The 25,588-nt window shown below is 40.8% G+C and overlaps 1 protein-coding gene across 1 annotated transcript in view; it reads left to right on the top strand.

The window, feature by feature from the left end:
- igsf9ba (immunoglobulin superfamily, member 9Ba) overlaps positions 1 to 25,588 on the top strand; it is a 61,311-nt gene that overhangs the window by 626 nt on the left and 35,097 nt on the right. Inside the window, exon 2 of the mRNA XM_053320950.1 lies at positions 15,128 to 15,325. Coding sequence (XP_053176925.1) covers positions 15,128 to 15,325 — 198 coding nt within the window. The remainder of the gene's footprint in view (positions 1 to 15,127; positions 15,326 to 25,588) is intronic.

Raw genomic sequence — 25,588 nt, 5'->3', positions numbered from 1 at the left:
AAATGCACTCTTGGATGTGATGGAGCCCACTGCTGCATGCATGGGAGTCATATGCTGGATTTCACACTGCACATGGATAGGGTCACAGCGCTGTATGTGGTGCAGCGAGTACATACAGGCTGCACAGGCTCGCCTTGTGCTGATCCAAGTCCTTCATAAACTAGTATTTCCTTGAGCAGCAAACTGCATAATATCCCTTTTGTTCATTTTTTTTCCTGACCCATGTACTTACTTAACCTTGCTTTCCCATTCATGTCCAGATGAGGGAGACATGTGCCAAGCTGTCGCCTGGTAACTGATCCCAATGACCCCGCATACCCAGTCAAAACTGGTCTGCTCACAGGTCTGGCTCCTCCTGTGATGCCAGCCTGGTTCAAGCTGAGTACAGTGTGAAAACTTCCTCTAATGCAGTCAAACACATTTGATTTAATAACAGATAACATCTCATAGGTGTCATTGTCGATTTTATAAAAGCATATGTGGCTTAATAATATTGATTCAAAGGTGTTGTCTGCTCTGGGAACAGAACTGAAAGTGATTAGCTTTTTGATAAGCTTACAGGCCGCACCAGACAGCCACAAATCAGAACTTATTAATGACGAATGAGAGTTGGTCTACTTTTTATATTACAATATCCCAGAATATATTAACTGAACCCAGTCTGGTATAAAGGGCAACTCTGACTTATTTTCATCTATTTTTTCCTAATGTTAAAGGCAATACTTAAAGCCTGTTTTCAAAGACATTATTCATGTTGTTTTAATGCTGTGAATGCTATGAGTCACATGCATTTATATCAGCAAATTCCGAGGACATATCGTAAAAGTGCATACTGGTAGGTGTAGTGTGTTACAACTATATTCATTATGGCAGCTTTCATGAGACATCCCTTTTTAAAAAAAACAATTGGTAAGTGAAAAAAGTTTCTATTTTTATACAACTGCTCTGTGATATAAAGTGCCATACATGTCAGCAGTTTCAGCACCTGCCATATGTTGTTGGGTTGAATATACTGTGAACAAAATGGTGGTCCACACCTGACTATAATCTACCAATTAGAAAATACTATATTAATGAACATTTCTTTTTCTGGGATTTTGTGAGGTCAGACTTGGAGGCAAGAGTGCTGATAATGTGAGTGAATTCATGCATGGGAGCTGTAGGTCAGATTTCCAGGTACCAGTGAACATTAATCAAAACGTGGTTGAAAATGTGCACTTTGCTTAATGTTAGACATGAGCACAGAGCCAATGAGTCTACTACAGACAAATACATCATTAAGAATAGCTTTATTTCCCTTTGTGGATAATTATGTTTTAAAAAAAATGCTTAAATTTCCTACCTCAATTAAAGTAAAATTATTTTTCTTGGATTATTTCCACAGAGTCATATTTAAAACAAACACAAACAAACAATATTAATACGTGAGTTATACAATAATCATTGTTTTATGATGATGTCTTCAAGATTTTTGAGGATGAGGTACTACATAACAATAATTGTGTGCTTATTTTTAATGGGCTTTACTGAACCATGCTATCATATCACACCGCTTTGCATAAACAGTAAAACACAAATTCAAGATGAACTGAATGTTGTGTTGCAGTGAGACATTACAAAATGCTCTGGATAGTTAGTTTAGAAGAGGTGACCACTCAGACTCCAGTGGAAGTCAGTTCTCACTTCAACATGTGAGTTTTGTTGATGGCACATCTCGATATGACATGGGCCTTGTTCGTTCCATTCATAGGTAGATGTGCTATTTATGGTGTCCATGAAGGTGGTGTCATCTGTAAAAATGGGTAGATTGAAAATGTGAGACTGTACGATGGAAATGAACATAAGAAAGCAAAAGCACATCATGAGTAGTTGATGAATCCTGCAGACATTTAATAGAAAATGAGTGAGAATATTGGAAAAAAAAGATATCCTTTCTCTGTTTCATACTTTTAGATTTGCGGTTAATGAGTCTGGCGAAAACACAATTGTAACACTGAATTTGGCTCCTGTAGTGTAATCTGTGATGAATGTACAGTACTGTAGTTTTATCAAAGAAAAAAAATGCTACTGAACATAATAATTTTTTGCAGCCCTGTGTCCATATACTGAGTTGTGTTTATAGAAACGCTGCCTGACATGCAGAGTCTCTGATCTGTAAGAAAAACCAAAAGCTGCCAACGCAGTAAATGGGTCAAGTTTAGCTGGGATTATGCTTTTTTTCTGGGGTGGCTGGCAGGATGTTGCTAAAAGTGGAAGGTGAAGTCAGTGAACGGAGACCTGACAGAAGAACTGAGCGAGTCTGGATTCAAAAATCAAAAATGAGATAGCACCAATATGTTTGAAGGTCTATATTAGGATTGAGGGCCTGAACGGTTGCTCAGATGACCATGTCCATCTTTAATATGTGATTGGCTGAATATTCTGGTTAAGCCTAAGGACAAGCTTGTCCATCCAGCCATTGGGCCTTTTTGTTGTTCAGCTGCTGGCTTGTCCTTCAAGACAACATGTCAGACTTACAACCAAAAGAAGACAAAGCCTAATTTGCCTGCAGTTACAGACCCAGTCTTAGTCTACGTTCAGACAGTCAAAAAGACTGAGGAGGTCATGATGCAGAGGGAAAAAAAGAGATTTAGCTCAACTCTTGCTGCAGCACAATGCAGTGTCATCCGACCAATCAAATATGTACAAGTTGAGATGGCAGATAAGTTGCGTGAATAATTTGGTGCTGTTTTGGCATCTGATAAACCGTCAAACTCATGAATCTATTATTTAGGCCAGCCTATATTTCATTGTCTCAGCCAAACCTGACCCCCCCAAATGCATCGTCTTGCATTAATGCCCGGTAACTTTTGTTACAATTGCTACTCTAATGGTAACGTGTCTAAATTTGAATACAGCCTTGTTCACCTGCATCTAGTCTACAATCTCATGTATTTGCCATTTGTTATTTTGGGCAAGTGCTGGAGGTGTGGAGCTTTGCAGTGAGCTGTGGATTAGCTTCTTAATTAAAGAATGAATTAAACGTAAAGGATGGAAACAAGTTACAGCCTGGTACGGGATAATTAATTAAATTAAACAAATAACCACTTTCAAAAGCTACAGTTTTCTGAAATAGTGATTAATGAAACTTCAGTGAGCACATCCTTATCAGAAAAATAAGACTAATTATAAAAACTCTTAAGTAAGTGTTTATCTAATTAGGCCCTTTCCACAAAGCGACCAGTTAACATCAATCAGTGATCGACATAAAGTAGCTCAGGTATGAGCAATCAGTCACAGTAAATGGACGGTCAAAGAAGTTTGCGTGTGCCAAGTGTCCATTGGGGAGGCAGCATATGGTCAGAGAGACTCTAGGTTAGTTCAACAAAGTTAACGGTGACTTGGCAACCAATCAAGGTGAAACAAGAGGGACGCTGATGGCGATATAGAAGTAATTAAGTGTCATTGGCAAGTGTCGGGGAGTGGTGTATTTGAAGGACTATTTTCACTCTGAGTCGCTGATGGCAGACTGACTCTCCTCTCAGGTCCTGTGCTGGGACTTGGTATTTTTGAAGCATTTGTTGAGCTGGCTTTTGGCCAGATGGTAGCCTATTCATCTATAATTCCCTTCTTGTGAGCATGCTCCTTGATGTTTCACAGGATCTGGAGCTCCTTCGGGAGCCATGGCTTGGCATGCTTGTTCTGGTCACTGGGTGTCTTCTGAAGGCACACTTCTTCAAAGAAGGAGATGTAGACGCAGACAGTATTTGTGACAGAGTCAAAACTGTCACACACATATCTGAGGCCTTCCTGTAGTGCTGAGGCAGAGTCTGAAAGCCCTCCTACCTTGTCAAGGTTTAGATGTAGATTGCGACTCAAATAGACTTGGCTGTCTTCAGTTTTTGTCTGGATGCTGGAACTGTCTGGGACATTGTGTGCATTGCATGACACATTTAAGAAGATTTGTTGGAAGCCGTGTTTTAATTTGTCTACTGTCGTTTTAAAAGTTTTAATGATATTTGTAAGTGTCTGGTTTTTTCCTGTATGACATGACTGATTTTCAGTGTTTGTTGGAAATCAGAATACAAACCCCATAAAACCATAACAAAAGGATAGAAATCTCTCTCTTTGTAAGGCACAATCAAATGTCTGCTTAGTTGAATTCCATTTTTTTATAATATGATTGAGTTATTAAATCATATTTGACAATCAATTTATCAGAACTAAGGTCCTCTTGACCTCTGAGGTCTCTTTCAAGTCCTGGCAGTATTTCAGTAAGTGTGTTCAGTGGTAGGCACTAGATGATACAATACCACACAGGGTTTCAGAGATGGGTTAGGTTCTATTTACATTAAAAGCAATCAATGCAGTAAATGAATATAGAAAAAACAAAACAATATTTGAAGAGGACAATTGTTCCGTCTCTGGTTTGACATGGTTATGGATTAGACTTGCTGCTAATTTGTATTTCTTGTTTTTTCAGCTATCACAGTCATGAATGTTTCATATTATTATTATTATTAACTTGTGTTGTCCATGACCTCATAATTAACACATAATATGAGCACACAATGTCCTGATTGATTCAAGTCCTGCGAATGGTGTTTTTTATGCCAGAATAGTTTTATTTTTAAATGAAGATATAAGTATGATCATATTTTATAGTTTTGCTTGGAGTTAGGTGCTATAATCAGTTAAGAAAATCAAATGCAACCAAAGTAGATAACTACCACTGAAGTATTTAGTACTTCCTTTTCTTTAATGCTACATTATGCTGAATACTTTACACAGCTGTCCCTTCTTGCTGACATTACTGTACTATATGGTGTGTTATGGTGTAGTGACAGGACCAATAACTGCAAAGTTTGTAAACTTAATGTATGTCGGTTGTGTTTTTTACACAATATACAGTATTTTCTAACCAGTGCTGACCAGTGCAGTGATTGACATTTTATCAGGTTGGTTATGGTCACACTGCTGTTCATCTCTGGCTCTCATCATATTTCCCTCTCATTCAGTCATTGATCTCAGTTATTACCAAATACCCATTGCAGTTAGCAGAAGTGTTCAGCTCCTTTATGTAAGAAAAGTAGCAATACCATAATACTCAAAGCAGGGGTGTGCGATATGGTGATATTAGATTGTGAATGATTAAAAGAGAGATTGTTAGTGTCATGCTACAGTGTACATTGTATCAGTTAAGCTCTATGGTGGAGTGCAGCCTGCTAGCATGAGGCTAACGGTTAACAGCACCGACATGAAATTAGCTTGGTTGTACTGTTAGTTTGTTAGTAGCTATGTAAACAAGGCCAAATAGACAGTCACTACTTTTTAAAGCAGCTTTGCACACCTGCCCTTATTTATTCATGGAATTTGTGTTTTAATTTAATTTAATGTCTTAAGATAAAATTAGGACAAATATAAGACAGATTTCTATCATTATGTGATAGACAAAATCTTTTGAATCTTCAGTACTGTTAAATAACTTTCAAACTAGTCTTAAAAACTAACATGAACAATAATCATGATGAGGTCGTGGATCGTGGCCCTGCCTGAAAAAGATTGTGATATGATATTTTTGCCATATTGCCCAACCCTAACTGAAAGAATCAAAAGTTAAATGACTCATTGCAAAATGGCCCCATTTGAACTGACACTGTAGCCTGTACTGTACAATTACTGCTAATCTTTTCCTTTGCACCACTCACATTTACTGTCACTTTTCTGCTGCTCGCTCTCTTGCTCAATCATACACACATTACGCACTCACATTACGCACTCACATTACGCACTCACATTACGCACTGCTACGCTACTAATAGTTTCCCAGGCAACAACACAGAGGTTGACTCCCATTTTGGAACAGCGCTGCACAGAGGCTCCCAAATGCTATTGTTTTCCAAATGAATAAATATTAGAATTTCTTTTTTTTGCCTGCCAGGCCTGTACAATTATAGGGGAAACTCTGGTGTATATATATATATTACATTAATGGATAATTATTATTGCTGATTCATTGACATGTAAGCAGTATTATACTGTTGCAATTGGAGCTAATTTAAACTACTTTAAATTCTGTTTGGGAATTTCATCAGTAAAAAAGGCTTTATAGAATAATGTGGATCAAAATCTTCTGAAATGTAGTGGAATGGCAATATAATGTTACATAAAATGGACATTTGTGAGTAAATATAAATTCCCCATACTCAGCATCTATTGGGTAAAAGGTGCAACATTTTGGACAGATTGTCATCTCAACAGGCCCAGCAAATTAGAGCACAATGTGACTTGACAGTTCACCTGTCTTGCTTCTACAGAAAGCCACCATGCAGCTGCCATACTGCAATATCATTAGATTTAAAACCCTATCAGCCAACTTAGCTCAACCTACTGTTCTTGTGGATCATCAATAAACTGTGCTCACATTCCCAAAGTGAAAAGAGAAATCATTTGGGCACAATATTGTCTAATTACTCTACATTTTTATCAGCAGTGTGTAAGTTGTGCTGACACCAATCCAGTTTTTGGAAATTAATTGGTTAATGTTAAGTATTTCACATATTTGCTTGACTGGTGCTTTAATTTGCCTACCAAGCCATTCTGAAATTATCTCCCCCTTCATTTTCCAACAAACATACAGAACAACGTCATCTCTCCTATTCATATTTTTTCTTTTCTCTGCTGTACTTTTTCACTCATAATCATGACAGTAAAGCTTATGAGCTTAGAAAAGGGTCTGTGCTCAAGCTGTGGATGGCAGACTCACTGTATTGGGCATGTGCCAGCTTTTTCTGGTGATGCCCCCTACACTTCCCTTCCCTTCCCTTCCCTTCCCTTCCCTCCTCTCCTCTCCTCTCCTCTCCCGCAGCCAGTCCAGTCCCAGTGGAATCTCCTTGCAAACAAAGCCTGCAGCATTCTGGGAAAGCCAGTTTTACAGATCATGTGGTTCTGGTTTGATGGACGTCTCTGCCAACCACTATATCCTCATCTCTGTGACAGCATGTGGGGCTAATTTTCACTTATAATAATACAAGTATAATATGTCACTATTAAATCGAGTTATATGAAGCAAATTAAATGGTCTGTCTCAAAAAATGTTTACTGATTAATTAGGTCAACTGATATTAATCATTGTGTAGGGAAAGCCACTGATTTAAACTGAAAGAAAAAAAACAATTGTTTGTGAATCATCCTAATGTAATTCAAGTTGTACATAACATTTTGCGTGGGCATAAATTATTGTGAATTTTTTTTGTCCTACTCGATGATAGAAAGCCAGGTTTGAATCAGTCACCTTTTCAGTATGTTTCTTTTGTACCTATTGATAGCAAATGACTACCCACAAGTGGCATTGCCTTTTACATATACTTTATTTTTATGGGTTAATATACTGCAAAAAAGGAAGTATACTGCAAAAAAAAAAAAAATCTCTGCACCAATATCCAAATGGGAAAAAAAACATAAAAACCCCCCAAAAAACTTAATACCAACTTGGGTATTAACTTGGGTAATACTACTTGGTTTTTCTATAATAAATTGTATAGTGTTTGTTATATTTGACCAAGCTTTGAATCCACAGTTACCACATATTGAAGCATATATGCAGAGCCCATGTTCTGCAGATGTCTAAGTAGCTCATATGTAATATACAGGTTGAACACTTTCGCTAAAGGATTTAACTTATAACTTACATAACTTGTCTAAAAATTGCTTCGAGTGACTCTAAAAAAAAGACTGAATCATGGCTGGACTGAGAAATTTCTGTGACTTACAGCTCCTGCCAAAGACGCCCTATAATGTGCACCTCTGGCAGTGCAGTGCCCAGCAATGTTGGTTTGCCCTTTGTGCCTTTGGCAGGCAAAAGCCATTTCACACATCTCTCTCTCTCTCTCTCTTTCTCCTTAGTCTGTGTTTGAGCAGGTGTCAGCACATCCATTGCATCCCTGACTGAGCATTGCTTGTCAGAAGGGGGAACTTTGCCATTAAAGAGGGCTTAATAATAAAGAGACCATTTGGCCAGTTACATAAAAATAGACCTAGTCTTTTACTTAAATATAAGTTAAACTCAGACTTGCCGTCAACAATTAAACTGAAGCAAGGCTGAATTAGACTAGACTAATCTGACAATCTAAGACCAGTCTAAGGACAAAACTAAATTCATACAGCTAGCCCCAGATCTATCTTGATTTGTCCCTGTAAGTAATAGCGGTAGACAATGAGGGCATTGGGTTGTCTGATGATTGTGTTTTGTAACAGTGGACATATTAACTTGCTTTGGAAAAAATAGTAGTAGTTTGGTGTCCAGACCATTGTATAAAAAGTGTGCGAAATGTGTTAGGTCACCTCTTGAAAATGCAGGTTTTGATCATCCTACAGGCTGAAAAGTAGTTGTCTTAATGTTTCCTGCTTGGTATGTGTAGAAGAGAGACACTGGAAGAGAAGGAAAGGAATCAAGGGAGACCAGAGTTGATTGTATCAGACACTATGAACAATAATAGTGGAAATGATAAGAGTCTTTGAGCTGGAGTCAGTTTCCTGATGACCACCAACAATCATCACAATCAATCAAGTAATTGTTAGCAAGTTGCTGCTGCTGAGTAAGAGCTGTGTGTGTGTGTGTGTGCGTTTGTGCACGCATTATATAAGTGCAATTCTCTTTCTTAAAATGTTTATTTCTTCTTTGCTGAGAGCAGCGCTCTTGTCCACACTTACACATTTACACACGTTCATACCTTGACGCTGCCCGGTGCACATAACCTTCATCAAAACACTGCAGGATGATGTGAGAGAGGGCGAGTCAGGTTCCCTACCTTCCAGAGGCATCACTTCTTTTTCTGCCACAAAAGTATAAAAGCAAACAGGCCTAATTTAATGGTTTATTTACCATCCTTTTCTCTGAATGAAAGGTGATAATAACTATTTCTGTGTAAATGTTCAAGTATTATTGGCAACTTGGCATATTGCAACTTAATCTTAGGTCTTCTATAAAGATATTTGCCACCAACAGTAGCATTTTAACAATAGGAAGGAGTGGAAAAAATCAGATATTAAACATTAGTCAGCCATCCATCCATCCATCTTCTTGCCTCTTTATCCGGGGTCGGGTCACGGGGGCAGCAGCCTAAGCAGGGAAGCTCAGACTTCCTTGTCCCCAGCCACTTCGTCCAGCTCTTCCCGGGGGACCCCGAGGCGTTCCCAGGCCAGCCGAGAGACATAGTCCCTCCAGCGTGTCCTGGGTCTTCCCCGGGGTCTCCTACCAGTGGGACGTGCCCTGAACACCTCACCAGGGAGGTGTCCGGGAGGCATCCTAACTAGATGCCCAAGGCACCTCATCTGGCTCCTCTCAATGCGGAGGAGCAGCGGGTCTACTCCGAGCTCCTCCCAGATGACTGAGCTTCTCAACCTATCTCTAAGGGAGAGCCCAGCCACCCTACGGAGGAAGCTCATTTCGGCCGTTTGTACCTGCGATCTCGAGATCGACTGGTAAATCGAGAGCCTTACCTTTCGGCTTAGCTCTCTTCACCACGACGGATCTGTGCAGAGTCCGCATTACTGCAGACGCCGCACCGATCCACCTGTCGATCTCCCGCTCCATCCTTCCCTCACACGTGAACAAGACCCCCGGAGTGTGCACTCCACCCTTTTCCGGCTGAGGACCATGGACTTGGATTTGGAGGTGCTGATTCTCATCCTGGCCGCTTCACACTCGGCGGTGAACCAATCCAGTGAGAGTTGGAGGTCATGGTCTGATGAGGCCAACAGGACCACATCATCTGCAAAAAGCAGTGACCCAATCCTGAGGTCACCAAACCGGACCCCCTCAACGCCCTGGCTGCGCCTAGAAATCCTGTCCATAAAGATTATGAACAGAATTGGTGACAAAGGGCAGCCCTGGCGGAGTCCAACCCCCACTGGAAACTAGTCCGACTCACTACCGTCAATGTGGACCAAGCTCTGACACCGGTCGTACAGGGAACGGACGGCCCATATCAGGGGGTCCCATACCCCATACTCCTGAAAAACCCCTCACAGGACCCCCCTAGGGACACGGTCCACTAAACACATGTGGACTGGTTGGGCAAACTCCCTGCTGAGGGTGTAGAGCTGGTCCACAGTTCCACGACCCGGACGAAAACCACATTGCTCCTCCTGAATCCGAGGTTCGACTACCCGATGGACCCTCCTCTCCAGTACCCGTGAATAGACCTTACCAGGAAGGCTGAGGAGTGCCTCACCAAACTCCTCCCATGTCTGGGTTTTTGCCTAAGCGACCGCCACAGGCCAAAAAGGACCTGTAGGACTCAGCTAATGTGCTGTTAAAGATTAGTTTGTAGTATATGGTATTTCATACTTTTCAATAAAATAATGTTACCCCAAATGGGAAAAATACAGGAAAATCTATTTTTAACCTTTCTATATTCATGTTTATGTTTTAGAGGCACACATAATTCACTAAAAAAATGCTGACACAGACAACACAAGAGAAGTTATATATATGTCTATGTATATTTGTTAGTTTTATTGGGCTTCAGTAAAATAAATGTTGGCTTGAGGTGGCTGCGAAACCCACAAAAAATGCAATAGGCCCTCTCTTGAGCCAGTATTTGGTTTGCCTGTTCTGAGCTACTGTAGAAACATGGGACAATTCATATTTTCAGGTGCTTATACATGAATTAAAACACAATTATTATTATATTCCGTTTCTGCCAATAGATCCCCCTACATCTTAAACACTGGTCCTTTAAGAAATCCAAGCTAGCTGAATTAGCCCAACACAATACCCCAATATAAACACCTCTGGTACCTCAGTTGAATAATATTAATAGTACAGGAAGATGAATTATCAGGCTTTTATTCCAAGTAAACATTATATCCTGAATATGATCAAAGCTAGGATACTAGCGAGCATATAAATGTGCTGTCACAGCCTGGATTTCTTCCTGAATTTCTTTCTGTCCTATGGGTGTTTAATCCAGCTGTTTATGCATCTGTTATATCCATTACAGATTGTGTGCATTTTTTTGCCGTCTACTGATTTCCTAAACAAGGGGAGTTTGTATTCTGTTGAACTTTAAATGCTGTATATTTGAATTTAACAGACTCAGACTGATAGTGATACAGATATGAATTTTCCCTACATCACCACCTCCTCACACACACACACACACACACACACACTCTCACACACACACACACACACACACACACACACACACACACACACACACACACACACACACACACACGTGCAGGCCATTCTCTGATGTGACCTTCAGCACATGCAGGCTGGCATTCAATTACCGCCATGTCAGTGGCCCATCCAGCCCAGTGGCTGCACGTCCTTGAGATTCTCTCTCCAGGCTTCGTCCAGTCTATATTCCATTACATCCTCCACATTGGAAGCTCTGTCCAGTATAAAGCGGCGCTCATATCCTCATCGCTGTGAAGTACACACAGCTTTTCAACTCTTTGATATATCCTTTACAAAATCTCTAACTGCAGTGAGCAACAAACAGTTACCATTGCTCATAGGCACAATCGAATTCAAGGTAGGCTCAATGTTAGATTTTAGTTTTAGTGTGTGATATATTGTGCCAGTGTCAGAAAAAAGAGGTTTAGATACCCAAGTCCAGAAAATCCAAGTGCTACTCAACTAAAATTGTATCTCACCGAACTTGCTCAGTTTTCATATTTTTTTTCAATATTGTACAGCGTGTTATTGGACCTCATTTCTGTCAAGGCATTTCACAGGCTTTGCTCGGCTTGATTATTGCCCAAAATTGCCTTGAGAGACTATTTACTGTACAAATCTGTGATCATTACTGAAAGTACTGAGTAGTGTGCTTTTTGTGCGAAAGCCACTTTCAGCCACTGCCACTTGAAAACACTCCGAGCTGAAATCTCTTGCGGATTTAACCTCACGTGACCCCGTCGTTCTGCCGTAATGACTCATGTGCTGGTCTGGGCAGCTGTTGATTGACCTCAAACAGATGTCTCTTATTGGTTTATAATGTTTGTTACTTCACATTATGTGGATCAGTAAATATTTTTCCTTGGCTGCTCCACTCAGTTCATATTTTTATTCCTATTTGCGCATTGCTAATACTTTTTTATTTATCTCACAAATCACTGTGAAACACCTCTTTGGTAACTGCTCTATAAATAAAGAGTATTATAATTATTGAAGCTGTAACAAAAGCAAAGCCCTCACTCTGACTAACTTGCTGTTGCAGTGCCTGTTTAACCTATGCCAAACAATGAGGAATTATTCCCCCTGTATTTTGCTTTCGTACATGAACTGCCTGCTGTATAGATGATTTATCTGACAGGTGAGTGAAATGTTACCCTTCAGGAATTCACAATCATAGCAGTAAATCTACTATATGGTGAGGATAGATACATAAAACATATTGGTCTCCTGGATTTATTAGCTGCCTGATTTATGCAGATCTTACTCGACAGATTTCTGACTTGGTGTATTTGGAGAGTTTCAAGCTTCACTCTGCAACTTGAGTTCAGTTGACATTTACAGTGCCAAAGCAGTCTTAAGTTGCCATCATCTCTTGGCTCTTGATCCCTTTAATATCTACAGTACTGTTTATTTGTAAGATTGTAGGCTGAAGACAAAGCTTGCACCCCTGTGTCACATTTATGTGTTGTTGAGAGCATAAATATTTCCCCTGAATAAGAACCCATAAACCCTAGTGTCTCCATTAAGGAAATGAAAATGGTAAAAGCTGTGACCAAGCCTGTGCTGATTGTCACTTCATGAGGATTTCATAAAGGAATTGGATAATTATTGGCCCTGCAATACATTATCTCGAGCTTTTAAAGTCTATTCTCAGTCCAAGATGTGCTCTCCCCACCACCAGGATCCAAAAATAATGTCAGTCAGAAACCTGAACCCACTAAGCTTTTGCAACCTGAACTGTCTGCAGAAAAAACAATGGATTTCAGCAGCATGCACTGTTGTGCCACAAGGTTTGAGCTTGTGCTTCATGTCAAGTGACTCTACTTACTCAAACCAAACAATGTATTCAGTGTGTCATTATGGATGGGAGCCTGCTCTGTTTCTTCTGAAAACTATGGATTGCAAGTGCTGGACCCATAAGTTAAAGACCAACAGGGGGTCCCCAGGCTTGGTCGTCTCAGACTGAGTTGGGGGCTGAGATCTGTGTATGTGTGTATTGTCTTTGTGACAAATCTTTCTGTTGATTGACCACTGCCCATCTGGAAAACATGCCACAAAGTGTTTTGTATTACTATGACAACCAGCAACCGTGAGCTGTCGTCAGTAGTCTGTGGCAAAAGTGCATTACAGATTGTGTGCATTTTCTCAAAAGCATTTAGCAGGAGAACTTTGTGTCATGTGGTTTAGCACGAGCCCTGCATGAGGTGTTGGAAAGGGTTATTATAATCTTTATTTAAAGGTGTTATAAATGAGGCTGCAATGGAGCATGCTCAGGTGTGAATTTCAGGCTTTTGGCAAGCCTGAAAGGATTAGTTTGGGAGGTTTCTGATTTTGTTGTGCTTATAACTGGATGGGACAGGTTTCCTCAGAAGCATATTAAAAGGTCATAGTTTTTACAGGTTGCAGGACATCATCATGTCCACAGAAGCTTTCTGCAACAATCAACTCCTCTCCCATTCCATTCAGTCTCATTAATCTTTATACATTTGACACACTACACTATGCTTGATCAAACAATGACTCTCTCTTAGTTTTGTTTTAATGAAAAATGCTGCTTCATTACCGACATGATTTATATGGTCCAAATTACTGAATGTATTTTGTGCGATCTTTGATGCACAGGCTCTGTGGCTTGTAGTTCTCAATCAGCTCCTCTATAAGCTTTTTCAATTGTAACATGTATGACTGGTTGTTGGGTATAAATTCTGTTTTAGGTTATTATTCAAAATTGTGTAGCTTTTTGTATTCTTTTGCTGGTCTATCAAAGACCTATTACAGCTGATACATTTTCATGCATGGTCAGTGTAGCAACGCTATTTTCTCCCTATTTATTAAAGAGGCACAAAGCAGATTCTAGGACTGAGGCCCATTAACTGGCAGACCACATCACCCCTTTATAAAGTGTAATTTGATTTAATCTGCTCTGTTTCAGTCCAGAATCTGTTTTGGCTGAAATGAATAAAGTGGATTAACTCTGTCACAGGATAATGCAGATTAAACTGGTAAACACAATCACTAAGTGATGCATATGGCCTTTAGGGGTGGAGTTAAGGCTTCATTTTTTAGACAGAAAAACTGGGAGAAAATGTTCGGGTTTTAATTCCAGTGTGCACAGTAGAAAGTGCTGAAGCTGAAAGTTCAGAGTGCTTGTAGGTTAGACAGAAGAAGAAAATGTCTATTTCACACAACATTGATGGTGGTGAAACATGGTGCAGAGAACATAGTGCCTCCAAGTCCCACCATATTTGATCTTCCTGTAAAAATTATCCCTGATAATGCAGATGATACTGCTAATGAAAGTGTTAAGTTATTCAGCTGGTGTTTCTCTAGAGTGAAACGTCAGCATGTCTCTTGATCCCTGAAGCGATTTTCCCCCTGGGCGAAGGCGGGTAGTCATGCTTGCTCTGACGGTGGAGATACAGCCGGTTCAATGAAAGCGGGGGTGGCAGCTGGAGAAAATCCATTCCCAGAGTGAGAGTTCTGCTGAGGCAGGTATGCCGACCTTTCAGTCATCTGATAGGTCAACGCTCGGCAGCGTGCCTGGACATTCATGGCCAAACGCCAGGCCTGGTGGTGCTCATAGTAAAGCTCATCTGAGCAGCAGCCAGCTATGATCAATGGAACCCCTTGGCAGCTCATTTATAGTACAGTATAGCAAAGCCACAAAACACACCAACAGATGCAGGTGACAGATGACGATAGGCCATTCTGTGGAGGGATGAAGAAAGGTGGTGGAAAGGTTTACTCATTGCATTGTCCAAGCTATCTTATTTTAGGCCATGAGTGTTCAGTATATGTTAAGCTAACACTAGTTTTTTTCCTATTTTTCTGCTTGATCTGCAGGAATTCAGGGCAGAAGACTTTTCCTGAACCTTGTTTTTTGCATGTCAGACTCCATCCCACTGGGATGAACATTAAGATTCCTTAGTTGTAAAAGCTTCTTCTTTATCCTCTCAGGTGCCCACGGAGTGAGAGAGGAGCCCCGGTTTGTGACAGCACGCGCTGGAGAGAGCGTGATCCTGGGGTGTGACGTGTCCCCTCCCCTGGATGGCCAACAGCCTCCCTATGTGGTGGAGTGGTTCAAGTTTGGAGTGCCTATTCCCTTTTTCATCAACTTCCGCTTCTACCCTCCCCATGTGGATCCAGAGTACACTGGTAAGATGAAGTAAAAGAAGAATAATCCAGCTCAAAAAGAATACAAAGACATTGCGAAAAATCTATTTTATCTGTAGGAGATTTTATTAAAAACTTGAGTAGTAATCAGGACATTTGGGCTTCATACACAAAGAGAGAATAAACACTGATACTAATCCACAAAGTTTAAGACTACACTTACCACTCTACACACACTTCATGTGTTCACAGTTTGAACTATATCTTAGCATATGTGAGAGATGGAGACTTGCCAATAAAATCATACAGAAAAAAGAAAATATACTACTTTCTACCTGTTTAAGTAGTTTGACATTTTGGGAAGTATACTGATTGGATACCATTCCCATGTCTGTACGTGAAATATAAAGCTACTGCCAGCATCTGTGTAGTTTAGCTTGGCGTTAAGTCTGGAAGCAGAGGGATCCCACAAGCCTGGCTCTGTCCATAGGTAACAAACCTGAAGGTTACACATATAACCAATATTCCCCTTGGGCTACAAAAGACGTAGGGTCTCAGTCACTGCTACTCAGTCACTGCTACTCACTTTTAACTGCACTTCACCCAGCCAAACAATATGTGGTGAAGGGTATTGGTCAATTGGTTATAATATTGGCTCACAGTGGAGCACATATCTTTCAGGTAAATCCCTTTAAAAAGGGCCCAAGACTCGGCCATACCCCTGGTGGAGTGTGCTTGCATGTTCCCGGTCATCCATGCACCCTTGCAAGAACACACAATGGTCTCTAGTAGTAATAAAGGTGTGGCTTTGAAAGTACCTTTACTTTGGTTGGGTTAGCAAAACATAGATTTCCTTCATTTGCTGAACATATACACCGAGCATAGATTATGCAGATGCTGTTGCTCAGTTGATGCAAATGGGGGCAGTGAAAAGGATATGAGTTCAAAAAGGAATGCTCCGTATGACAATCCAGGTATTTTAGGGATGTATGTGGGATTAGGATGCGGTATCTGCTTAGAGCTGTCCAGCATAACAGTAAACATGAAGGATGAACAGAGAGTGTATGGATGTCTCCCGCATCATTTGCTGATCACTGGGCCAATAAGAATGCTGTCTTATATGAAAGCATATTAATGCCCACAGATTGTAATGGCTCAGATCAAGGTCCCACTGCGGAATCATGGTTTTGCACATCGGCCTCTTACACTGTACGCCCTTCATAAAACTCACCACCAGAGGATAGGAGCCAAGGGATTTTCCATCAAATCCCACATGGCAGGCAGAGATAGCCCAGAGATAGACTTTAATAGTGGAAAAGGAAAGGCCTCTTTCCAATAATTCTTGGAGAAATGTCAAAATATCCGTCACAGACCTTTGGGACGTAATCATTTTCCTTTTTTGACACAAAGTATGAAATAAACACCACTTGAGCATATATAACCCCTGTGTGGACACTGCTCTGGCACTCTGTATTGTATCAATGACATTGGTAGGCAAACCCATCACTGTCATTTTCTCCATTTCAGGGACCAGGCCCACAGAGCCCAGATTTCAGGGTATCAAAACTGGCCCTGGCCTTGTGACAATAGGTCTCTATGCACACAGAGGTACCATGGTCTCCTGCTCAGAGGGGAAATGATCTCTGCGAACCATGCTTTTTTTGGGCCAATGAAGGGCTATCAGCATCAATGTTAATCTCAGTGCACAGGCGCCAATGTGATCTGGATCAGCGCCACAAGAGGAAAGGCGTACAGGCATGTACACCACTCCCATAGCAAAAAGAAGAACACAGCATGTTTTCTCTTGAGGCGACAAGATCGAGAGTGGAGGGAAAGAGACCGTGTCCTATCATGTTTGTTTATTTGTGCAATTACACATGTATTGTTGCTGCATACTAGAACATACTGTTGCGACAGCAGACCCATACTGTAAAATTGTCTTACAATTGTGCTATTGACAAACAACATAAAGCCTCAGAAGATTGATATGCCATGACCTATCCACATCTGTCCAGGTCCTATTCACAGTCCATGCGCATTCCTGCAGAGGCCTCCTCAGCCCCATTTGGATATATCAGAACTTGCTTGAAAATAGACTACCTTTAGGTCCACTGTAGTGGCAAAGTTGGGGAATGGACGAGGGGCAACTTCCTCTTATGTTCTCATGTTCATTTCTGTGGTTAGTTGAGGAACTGCCCTTCATTAACATAGGTTTTCAGAACACTTTCTGACATGGTGGTGGTGGTGGGGGGGGGGGGGGGGTTGGTTTCTTCAACAGCAGTGTAAATTGAATACTGCTACAATCTGAAATTGGAGAGATCTCTTGACCTTGCCCTATGGGTTGTGATTCAATAGTATAAGGGGAAACCTTGAGCACCCCTGGCTTGACTGTAACCCCTATTCCCCTCAGGAGTGCTTCCTATTCCTCCGACTGTGGAGGTTGAGTTAGTGGCTGTTGCTTGTTTCGGGAGGGAGAAGGAATGTGCTAAGGATTGTGCTCAGGAATGTGGACAGGAGCGTCCCCAGCTGATGGCTGCTTTGGCTGTGCATAACAATGCCAGGGAATATTCATACGCAGCACTTCTTCCTGCTTCTTTCTCTGATTGCACCAGGTCTGAATTTTATCCAGAGCTTGTCCCAAATAAGTCAGCAAGCTCAGTGGCTTGGTAAAGAAACATGGTGTCCATGGCAGTTCTGTGAGTGTCAACCACAGGTGACTCTGGGCAACTACCATCTCAGCCATGCCTTTCCCCAGAGTAGCGGCTGCTGTGCTGGATAGTGGTAGGATCAAAATTCACCATCCTGTGTGCTTTATCCAGCAGCTGGGTGGGATTGTCCTCTTTTGTCTGGGCCACATGTAGATCCTGCAGCTTCTGCGCTTGATAAGCCTGCAGCATTGAGGCCATGTTAAGCACACGAATGGTCAGCCACTGTGTATGTATACATTTTCTCAAGCTGAGAGGCGGAGAATCTGCACTGCTTACTGGAAAGAATGGATTTGATGCTTCCAATGTTCGGCATGCGACTCATCCAGTGAAGGAATGTTAGCTGGCTGTGCAACCTCCATATCTTCCAAGTCCAAGAACTGGCTAAATGGCAGTGACAGTGGAGCCTCAAGGGATGCCAAAGACCATGTGAGCTGATACCCAAAGTCGAGGAAAATGGGTAATTTTTGTCTCACCACTGCAAGCTGCTATGGTAAAAAATAATTTTGTGCAGGCTGAATTTGCTGTTTGCAAGGAGCTGGAATCGGCCATGGCACTGCGAGGCGCACAGCTGCACAGTGGCACAGGTCGATCATGGCCTGGGTGGTGCAGTCTGTGTCAATCCGAAGATCTCCTGCACCAAGGACCTGGGAAAGCTCCTCTTTGTCTCCTCCACCTCTGACTTCGACCTCTTCCTTCAAGAGGCTGACTAAAGTGGCGAGGTAAAGCTCATCCTCAGACAGCACACCAGGCTGTACATTGTCAACGGAGACTGTGTGGCACCTTGTTTCAGTGACGATTATTGACCACCCAGAGTACTGTACCTGAACACAAACTTATATGTCTTTGCTGTTGTCCACAAGGTAAGTAGTAATACCATATGAAAATAGTTACATATATTGCAGTGCAGATGTGCTGTGTACATGAAATGTACTTTCCAATCCTATTTGATTGAGAAGATTGACCTGCAATTTCAGTATGATCCAGTGTGTTTTCCACTCAGATTGGTATTTCAGCTGTTTTGGCTTTAAGTATAATACATAGTTCAGTACACTGAGGCCTTTAAGTAGTAAGAAAAAGACATGTAAGAAGTAGTGAGAAAGACTGCATGTCTTTCTTTCTATTCTAATATGGCGTTCAGAGCTGTGCAGGGGCATCTGCTGCATCTTAGTGCATAGAGGGAAATAACTGTGCCTCAGCAATTTACTACTGCATTGTACATACACGCTTTCCTACACATTCCAGTGACAATGCAGCACAGGGCACATACTGTACAGTAAAGAGGCAATATAGTATATAGACATATAGAATAGCAGTTTTAAAAGTAAAGAAAAAACAAAAAATGAATGCAATAAAGCATGAAAATATTGACTTTTACAAAGCTAAGATTGAGTCAAAGTCAAATATAGTATTGTACTGCACATTAATCATATGTCTAGAGTTGAAACAATTAGTCAATTAATCAATTAGGAAACAAAATAATGTGATTACAACAAAAAAAAATCGGTAGACTAATCGGTATTGAATATAATCTTTAGTGTCAGCCCTACATCTAGCCTATATAGTAAGTCCAACTGAAAATATAGCTACAAGTGGCAATTTGCGGGTTCAACCCTTTTTGCTCTCAACAGATGGCCATGAGCAGCAATGATCAGGGTTTTAGGTTTGGCAAAGCTGAGCAAAGTCACTTCAGCTAGTTTAATTCTGTTTAAACAAGGAGTGAGATCAAGAACATAATGTGTTTCATTATAAAAATGCATGCAGCAATAATTGCACACTCAAAGTTCTGCCATTTGTCCCCTCTTTATCGGATTTGAACGAAGCTGATGTATGTTCAGATGATAGAACAGGATGTCTTCAGTTAGTTTAATAAGGATTGCTCAAGGCATCTTGAGTTATGAACAAATATGTGATAGGCCCTACTTGCACCAATCAGTGTGGCACTTCAGATTTTTGTTAAGACTTGCCCCCAGAACATGCACACAATTTTGGTAAAATTCTGTCCACTGGGTTTTCAGACAAACATTTGTGACATTTTGGGTCAGGCTCAAAACATAGACTGCAGTCATGTACCAAGATATATGATGAGTGGACAAATGGCTAATGACTTAAATGACCAAATTCAACTGGATTTAAGGTGTGATGGGCATGGGCATTCCAAATTTGCATTTTTAGGCCTTAATTACAGTGCAACCATGGGGTTGACAACCCTCATATTTTTTGCACATCATTTTCAGTTATTTGGCCAAGTGTAAGGTTTTATCTAATTTTCAGTTCACTGCAATTTGTGCCACAGCAGAAGACAAACAATCCTAATAAACTTCCATAAACTCAATAGAGTTCTACCTCTTCAGGGTTTGAACCCCAATTAAGTTGTCTTTATTGTCTACAACATTATACATATCTGCGATAATGAGAGATTACATGGAGTCACAGGCAGAACAGACGGTCACAATGAACCTGATAGCATCCTGACACAGACAGACAACCCACATTAGCTTCCCAGTTTAAGGCTGGCTTTACACGACAACGCTCCCGGGTGAAACCGACAAAATATTTTATCAGATGTGCCTTTCGTTTAGACGGCGACAGCGTTTTTGGGGCTTAAAAACGCAAAAAAATGAACCCACCCTCCAGAGTGGAAATCTTAAAGACGCTCCACCGTCGCGTTCCCGTCTAAAGGGTTTAAAACGCAAAAGTGTGCTCTGAGCTGCTCTTGGTGTTGTTGTATGGCAGTGCTTCACAGTACCACCTAGCCACCTGGCATGCATACTATATCAAATTTCACACACTTTTGTGTCACCGTGTGCATGCAGATTTCCACCCAAAGACGCTCGTCTAAACGCGAAATAAAAAGTGGGAACGCAACGCCGCTTTTGCGGATTGTGTTCAGATCGTTGTCGTGTAAAGCTAGCCTAAGACTCTAACTTATAAACATGAACACATCTGGTCCTGCACCTTAACTTGTTGAACAAGCCAACAAACGAAACATTCAGCAGGCAAAACTACACTGCTAGGTGTCAGTCAGGCTATATAGCTAATTAGCTGTTTAGCTGCAGCACATTGAACAGCACATAAACATACATAAAAATGTGATTTCAAACCTGTTACATGCTAGTGCAGCCATTGCTCTCCAAAATCCTTGTTAGCATCCCACTGTCTGACCATGACTTGTAACTACAGGAGTTTACTTTGTTTAAATGTCTGCAACTGCCTTAGTCCTTAAGTCAATGAACAGTGCTCTGATGAAGATGAAGTTTTCAACCTTTTTTCTTATAAGACACGCTTACTATCTGATTTGAAATCCACGCTTTGCCTTAAAGTTGGTTCTTCTGATGTTGCTTCACTGTCAGTGACAAGATGGAGAGCTGTAAGAATGTGGTCAAAAATCATTTTTCCCTGTTCTCACCTCTTTGACCAGTGTACCCCCCCCCCCCCCCCCCCCGACCTGGTAATATGCTGTGAAATAAAGGCACAGCATGGCTCGTCAAAAAGCCACAGTCTAATCTCCCTAGTGTGAGGGTCGTAAATGTTTTTCAGTCCACAGATTAACAGGGATAGAGTGAGAATTGTCTAAATAATATTGAATCCATTGAAATGACTCCCTGTGGGCAGTTAAAGCAGGGCCATTGTCGTAAAGAAGCCTAATGCCTGTGACTCACTGTCTAGGGAACCCTCCTTTAGTTTTGTAGTGACTACTGTAGATACTGCAGCTGCTGGAGTGTTTCATTGTTTACTTTAACCTCCTGACTAACAGCAGGGTATGAGTGAACAGCGCTTTTCAAACAGCATCACACTACACTGTGCTCACTTTGGGCTCGAGTGGGCCCCTGCCATGTGGCGTCAAGTCCACCGGTGAGGAATTACCAGTGAACAGATGCAACACGAATATGGCCAGTCTCATTACATAGATTAAAATGTATTCTGGGGATTGCAGTTGCATGGTGACAGTGTGATAATGACACTGGACTGTAGTTTATGAAATGCTCTATGGGAGTGCTTAATGGGTCAATGTAGTCTCAGACTCATTTTGGGCTATTCCCATGAATTGTTATCACTCAATGTAAATAAAAGTGGTGAAATGTGCCATGAATTCATCACACAGCTGCTACCAAAGCAGAGTACATACTCTACATATACATCTATTCCAGTTAATCTTGATTTGTCCTGGTCAGTGAGTGACCATTCAGTCTCCTGTATTACTAATCATTAACAGACCTGTAACATTTGATATGTTATTCAGGGTAATTCAAAAATAATGTGAATCTTTCTTCATTGTAACTGTGTATTTCCCTTGTCTAATTTACTGCTAAATGAGAAATTGTGCATATCTGCTTCTAGACTAAATCTATCCTAGATCGTTTTGCCAGTTTGTCCTGCAGCAATATGGAAATTACAACATTTTAAAACATCTATTTTTGTGCCCACTCAAGCAAAGATGTAATCAATAATTTAGATATGCAGCATGTGAAATTTTAGTGTTGGATTCTCCTTCTCCTAGAAAAATGAAATTATCTTTCTTTTAACACCAGCTTTAGCTGCAGCCTGCACAAGAATAATATGGAGTTTTAGGTATATGTAAAGTAGTGTTGAGTTGCTGTGAGAAGGTATATGTGATCATACACCGTATTAAAGTAGGCCTCTCTGTTGCTTTGTTTTCTAGAATCAAATTTTTAGCAAGCTAGCTTGCTGCATGCAGTTCATTCTCAATACCGGTTGCTGTACACTTTGTTAATAGCCCTTTTGACGTCATAGTGGAAATATGTTCACGTTATATTGTTAAGACCATAATTATGAGCAGCTGCGTGAAGAAACAAACAAACAAAAAACATGGAAGTCAGCCTCCTTATTGATATTCTGTGTCATCTTAATAGCTTGGGACTTTCTGACATCTCCCACCTGGTGAAATAAAGTGTCAACAAACTTGGTAAAATGGCTGCAGAGCCAATATCACTGGCAATAACATGAAATGAAATCCAATATTAACAAAATTTAATTCAGCTAATTAAATACACTGTTTGTATCTAGTTTCAGTTGTTGACGAAATGTTACAAATATATATAGCCTAATGAAATAGGCTATTTGTATTGTGTGACCATGGGACTTCCAAGTTAGTATAAAAGGAGTCTTTGTAGTTCTTTATCTTCTGGTGACATTGGATGAACATAGCAAAATAAAAGTGTATTAATTACATTAATAATGGATGCATTCCATTAAGGTATTTTAGCTCTAGACAATTGTTATTGTGGATACTGTCTCATTGTCACTTCTGAGCTTTTCTTGCTGTAACAAGTCAAAATGTGTGCTGGAAAAAAAGGTCTAGGAGCGAGGCTGAAGGTTTCAATGTGGTTCAAATGAAAGTGCTTATCAGCACTTTCATTGTGTTAAGACTACAATTTAAATTGGAGAGAAATGGGGAGACAGTTCAATGCAGACGTGGAGCACACTTTTTACTTTGCCTTCAAGTATAGCGATTTGGAAAAGATATGAAGAAATAAAAATAAAATAATAATGTTTCATGGTGTAACAGTGCTGGTTTTGGAATGAAAACCACTTGGGTAGGTGTAGGGAAGATTATGGTTGAGGTTAAAATGATCACTTGAAAAGTGATTTCTACTTCCTTAGAGTTATGCAGCTGGCATCATCATAGCATCATATGTAACTTGCAATCGGAAACATGACACTCTTGGTTGGAAAAAACAGTGGTCTCCTGCAGCAGAGTCCACTTTCTGCCATCAAATGATCTAACTTTTCAAACCACCCACCCATCCCACCTCCTCCTATAAGGCAAAAAATCATTATAAAGACACCTACAGTAATATTGAAGTCTTCCAAACTGAACACTTCCCCAGGTTTTAATTACTAGGGCCACTAGATGTCTTAAAAGCAACTATAGATTGTTTTTGCTTGCCTGAACTTTAGCCACATACAATCTACTGTGTTTCAAGCACAATTAACCCATAACAACTCCAACCATGAGCGATGAAAAATACTAAATTGTAAAATGGTATTACATTTAGGTAGCTTTAGCATTCTTAGTTAACTATATTCATGATATCCTAATTCAACAAAATAATAGACATGAGCATTGTCTCTGATATATATGGTCTAATGTACTTTTTAGTGCACCATACTCTGTCTGCCAACTTTGTCACTTTGTATCTTTAGAATTTCTTCTTCAAAGCGTTCCTATCTGACAAAGCTTGTGATGTGATCTGAACAAGGTGTTAGCTCCTCTGTTTTCACAGTAGACAGAACTCTGTACTGTGTAAGTGGTGTATGCCCAGGAGGCCCGTCCTGACGTGGATGCAGTGCTGTTAACTCTGTTTACAGCAGCACCCTCTCACTTCTTGACAAATGGGAGCTGAGGTTGATCCCTACCCTTCACGCCACCACCCGCCCCACTCAGCACTTCAATGCCCAGGCAAAAATAGACCTGACTTTTTAAAGACAAGCTACCTTTTTACTGCAAGACTGCAGTCCCCGCTCGTCTCTCTTCCCCTTTGCTGTATTGATTTTCTGCTAACAAAAAACGTCAGTTTTCTACTGCAACTATGGCAGCAATCCCAGGGTTGGGGTATCTATCTGCTGCATTTATATACAGTGCTGGAAGAGCAATTCAGCCCGCCCTCAACGTCAATATATTTGCCTGACACTCAGTCTGAAGTAACAGGAAACAGTACTCACAGTACATCTACACATCAAAGTTTGGAAAAATGCTCCATCTCAGAACACGCGTCAGACGGCAAAAGCAAATGTTTTAGTCTGTTGGGCTGTCAGAGGCAGCCATGTGAGCAGCGGGCTAGAGGCTTGAAGACAGACAGCTTAGCAGCTGAAGATTTCACCATGCCTGGTTTCCTGAACTTCTCTCATCCCTTGTGATTTCCTCCTTTTAGAATTCCAATTTATCCTGAGCCTTGAAGAAAAAAAGAGGTGGGTGGGTGTGGAGAAGTTTTAGATGAAACATAAAACTGGTGGAGGTGGAAGGCTGGTCTTTTGCCATAGTGACACTTAATATTTTATTTCATTTGAGCTGGAGGTGGAATCCACCTACCTGTACCTTCTAAACTAGTTAACACACAATATCTTGTTTATTTAATCTGTACAAAAAAACAAAGTTATGGCTTTTACAGGGTTTCAAATGTGTACAAATGTGAGAGTGGTATCGATCCTTGCATCTAACTTTTGGCAAGAAAGCGGATAAGTGTCAATTCTGAATCATACAAAGAGAATTGCTAATCCCCCTTTGAGTTTGGGGATTTTATATCCTTGTGTTTCCTCCGACAGTATTTCAAAGTCAGGTTTATTGAAGGCTCCAAATTGCCCATAGGTATGAATGCAGAGTGAGTGTTAGGGATTGCCTGTCTGTGTTGGCTCTTTGAGAGACTAGAAACCTGTCCAGGGTGTTTTCCTGCCTTCCATCCAGTGCTTGGACCAAATCCAGACTGTTGTACTCCCTGAATAGGAATAAGTTGGTAAAAAACAAAGAAAGAATTAATGAATTTGTTTGGCACACCCCACTTGCACTGTGTACATCAAAACAAGTTTATTTTAACACTTAGTAGTCCAAAGACTATGTTTATGGAGGCCTTGAAAGGAA

This window comes from Scomber japonicus, chromosome 6 (assembly GCF_027409825.1).
Source record: "Scomber japonicus isolate fScoJap1 chromosome 6, fScoJap1.pri, whole genome shotgun sequence".
NCBI classification, from domain to species: domain Eukaryota; kingdom Metazoa; phylum Chordata; class Actinopteri; order Scombriformes; family Scombridae; genus Scomber; species Scomber japonicus.
The sequence above is the reverse complement of the archived record's forward strand: the minus strand, read 5'-3'. Positions and strand labels throughout refer to the sequence as shown.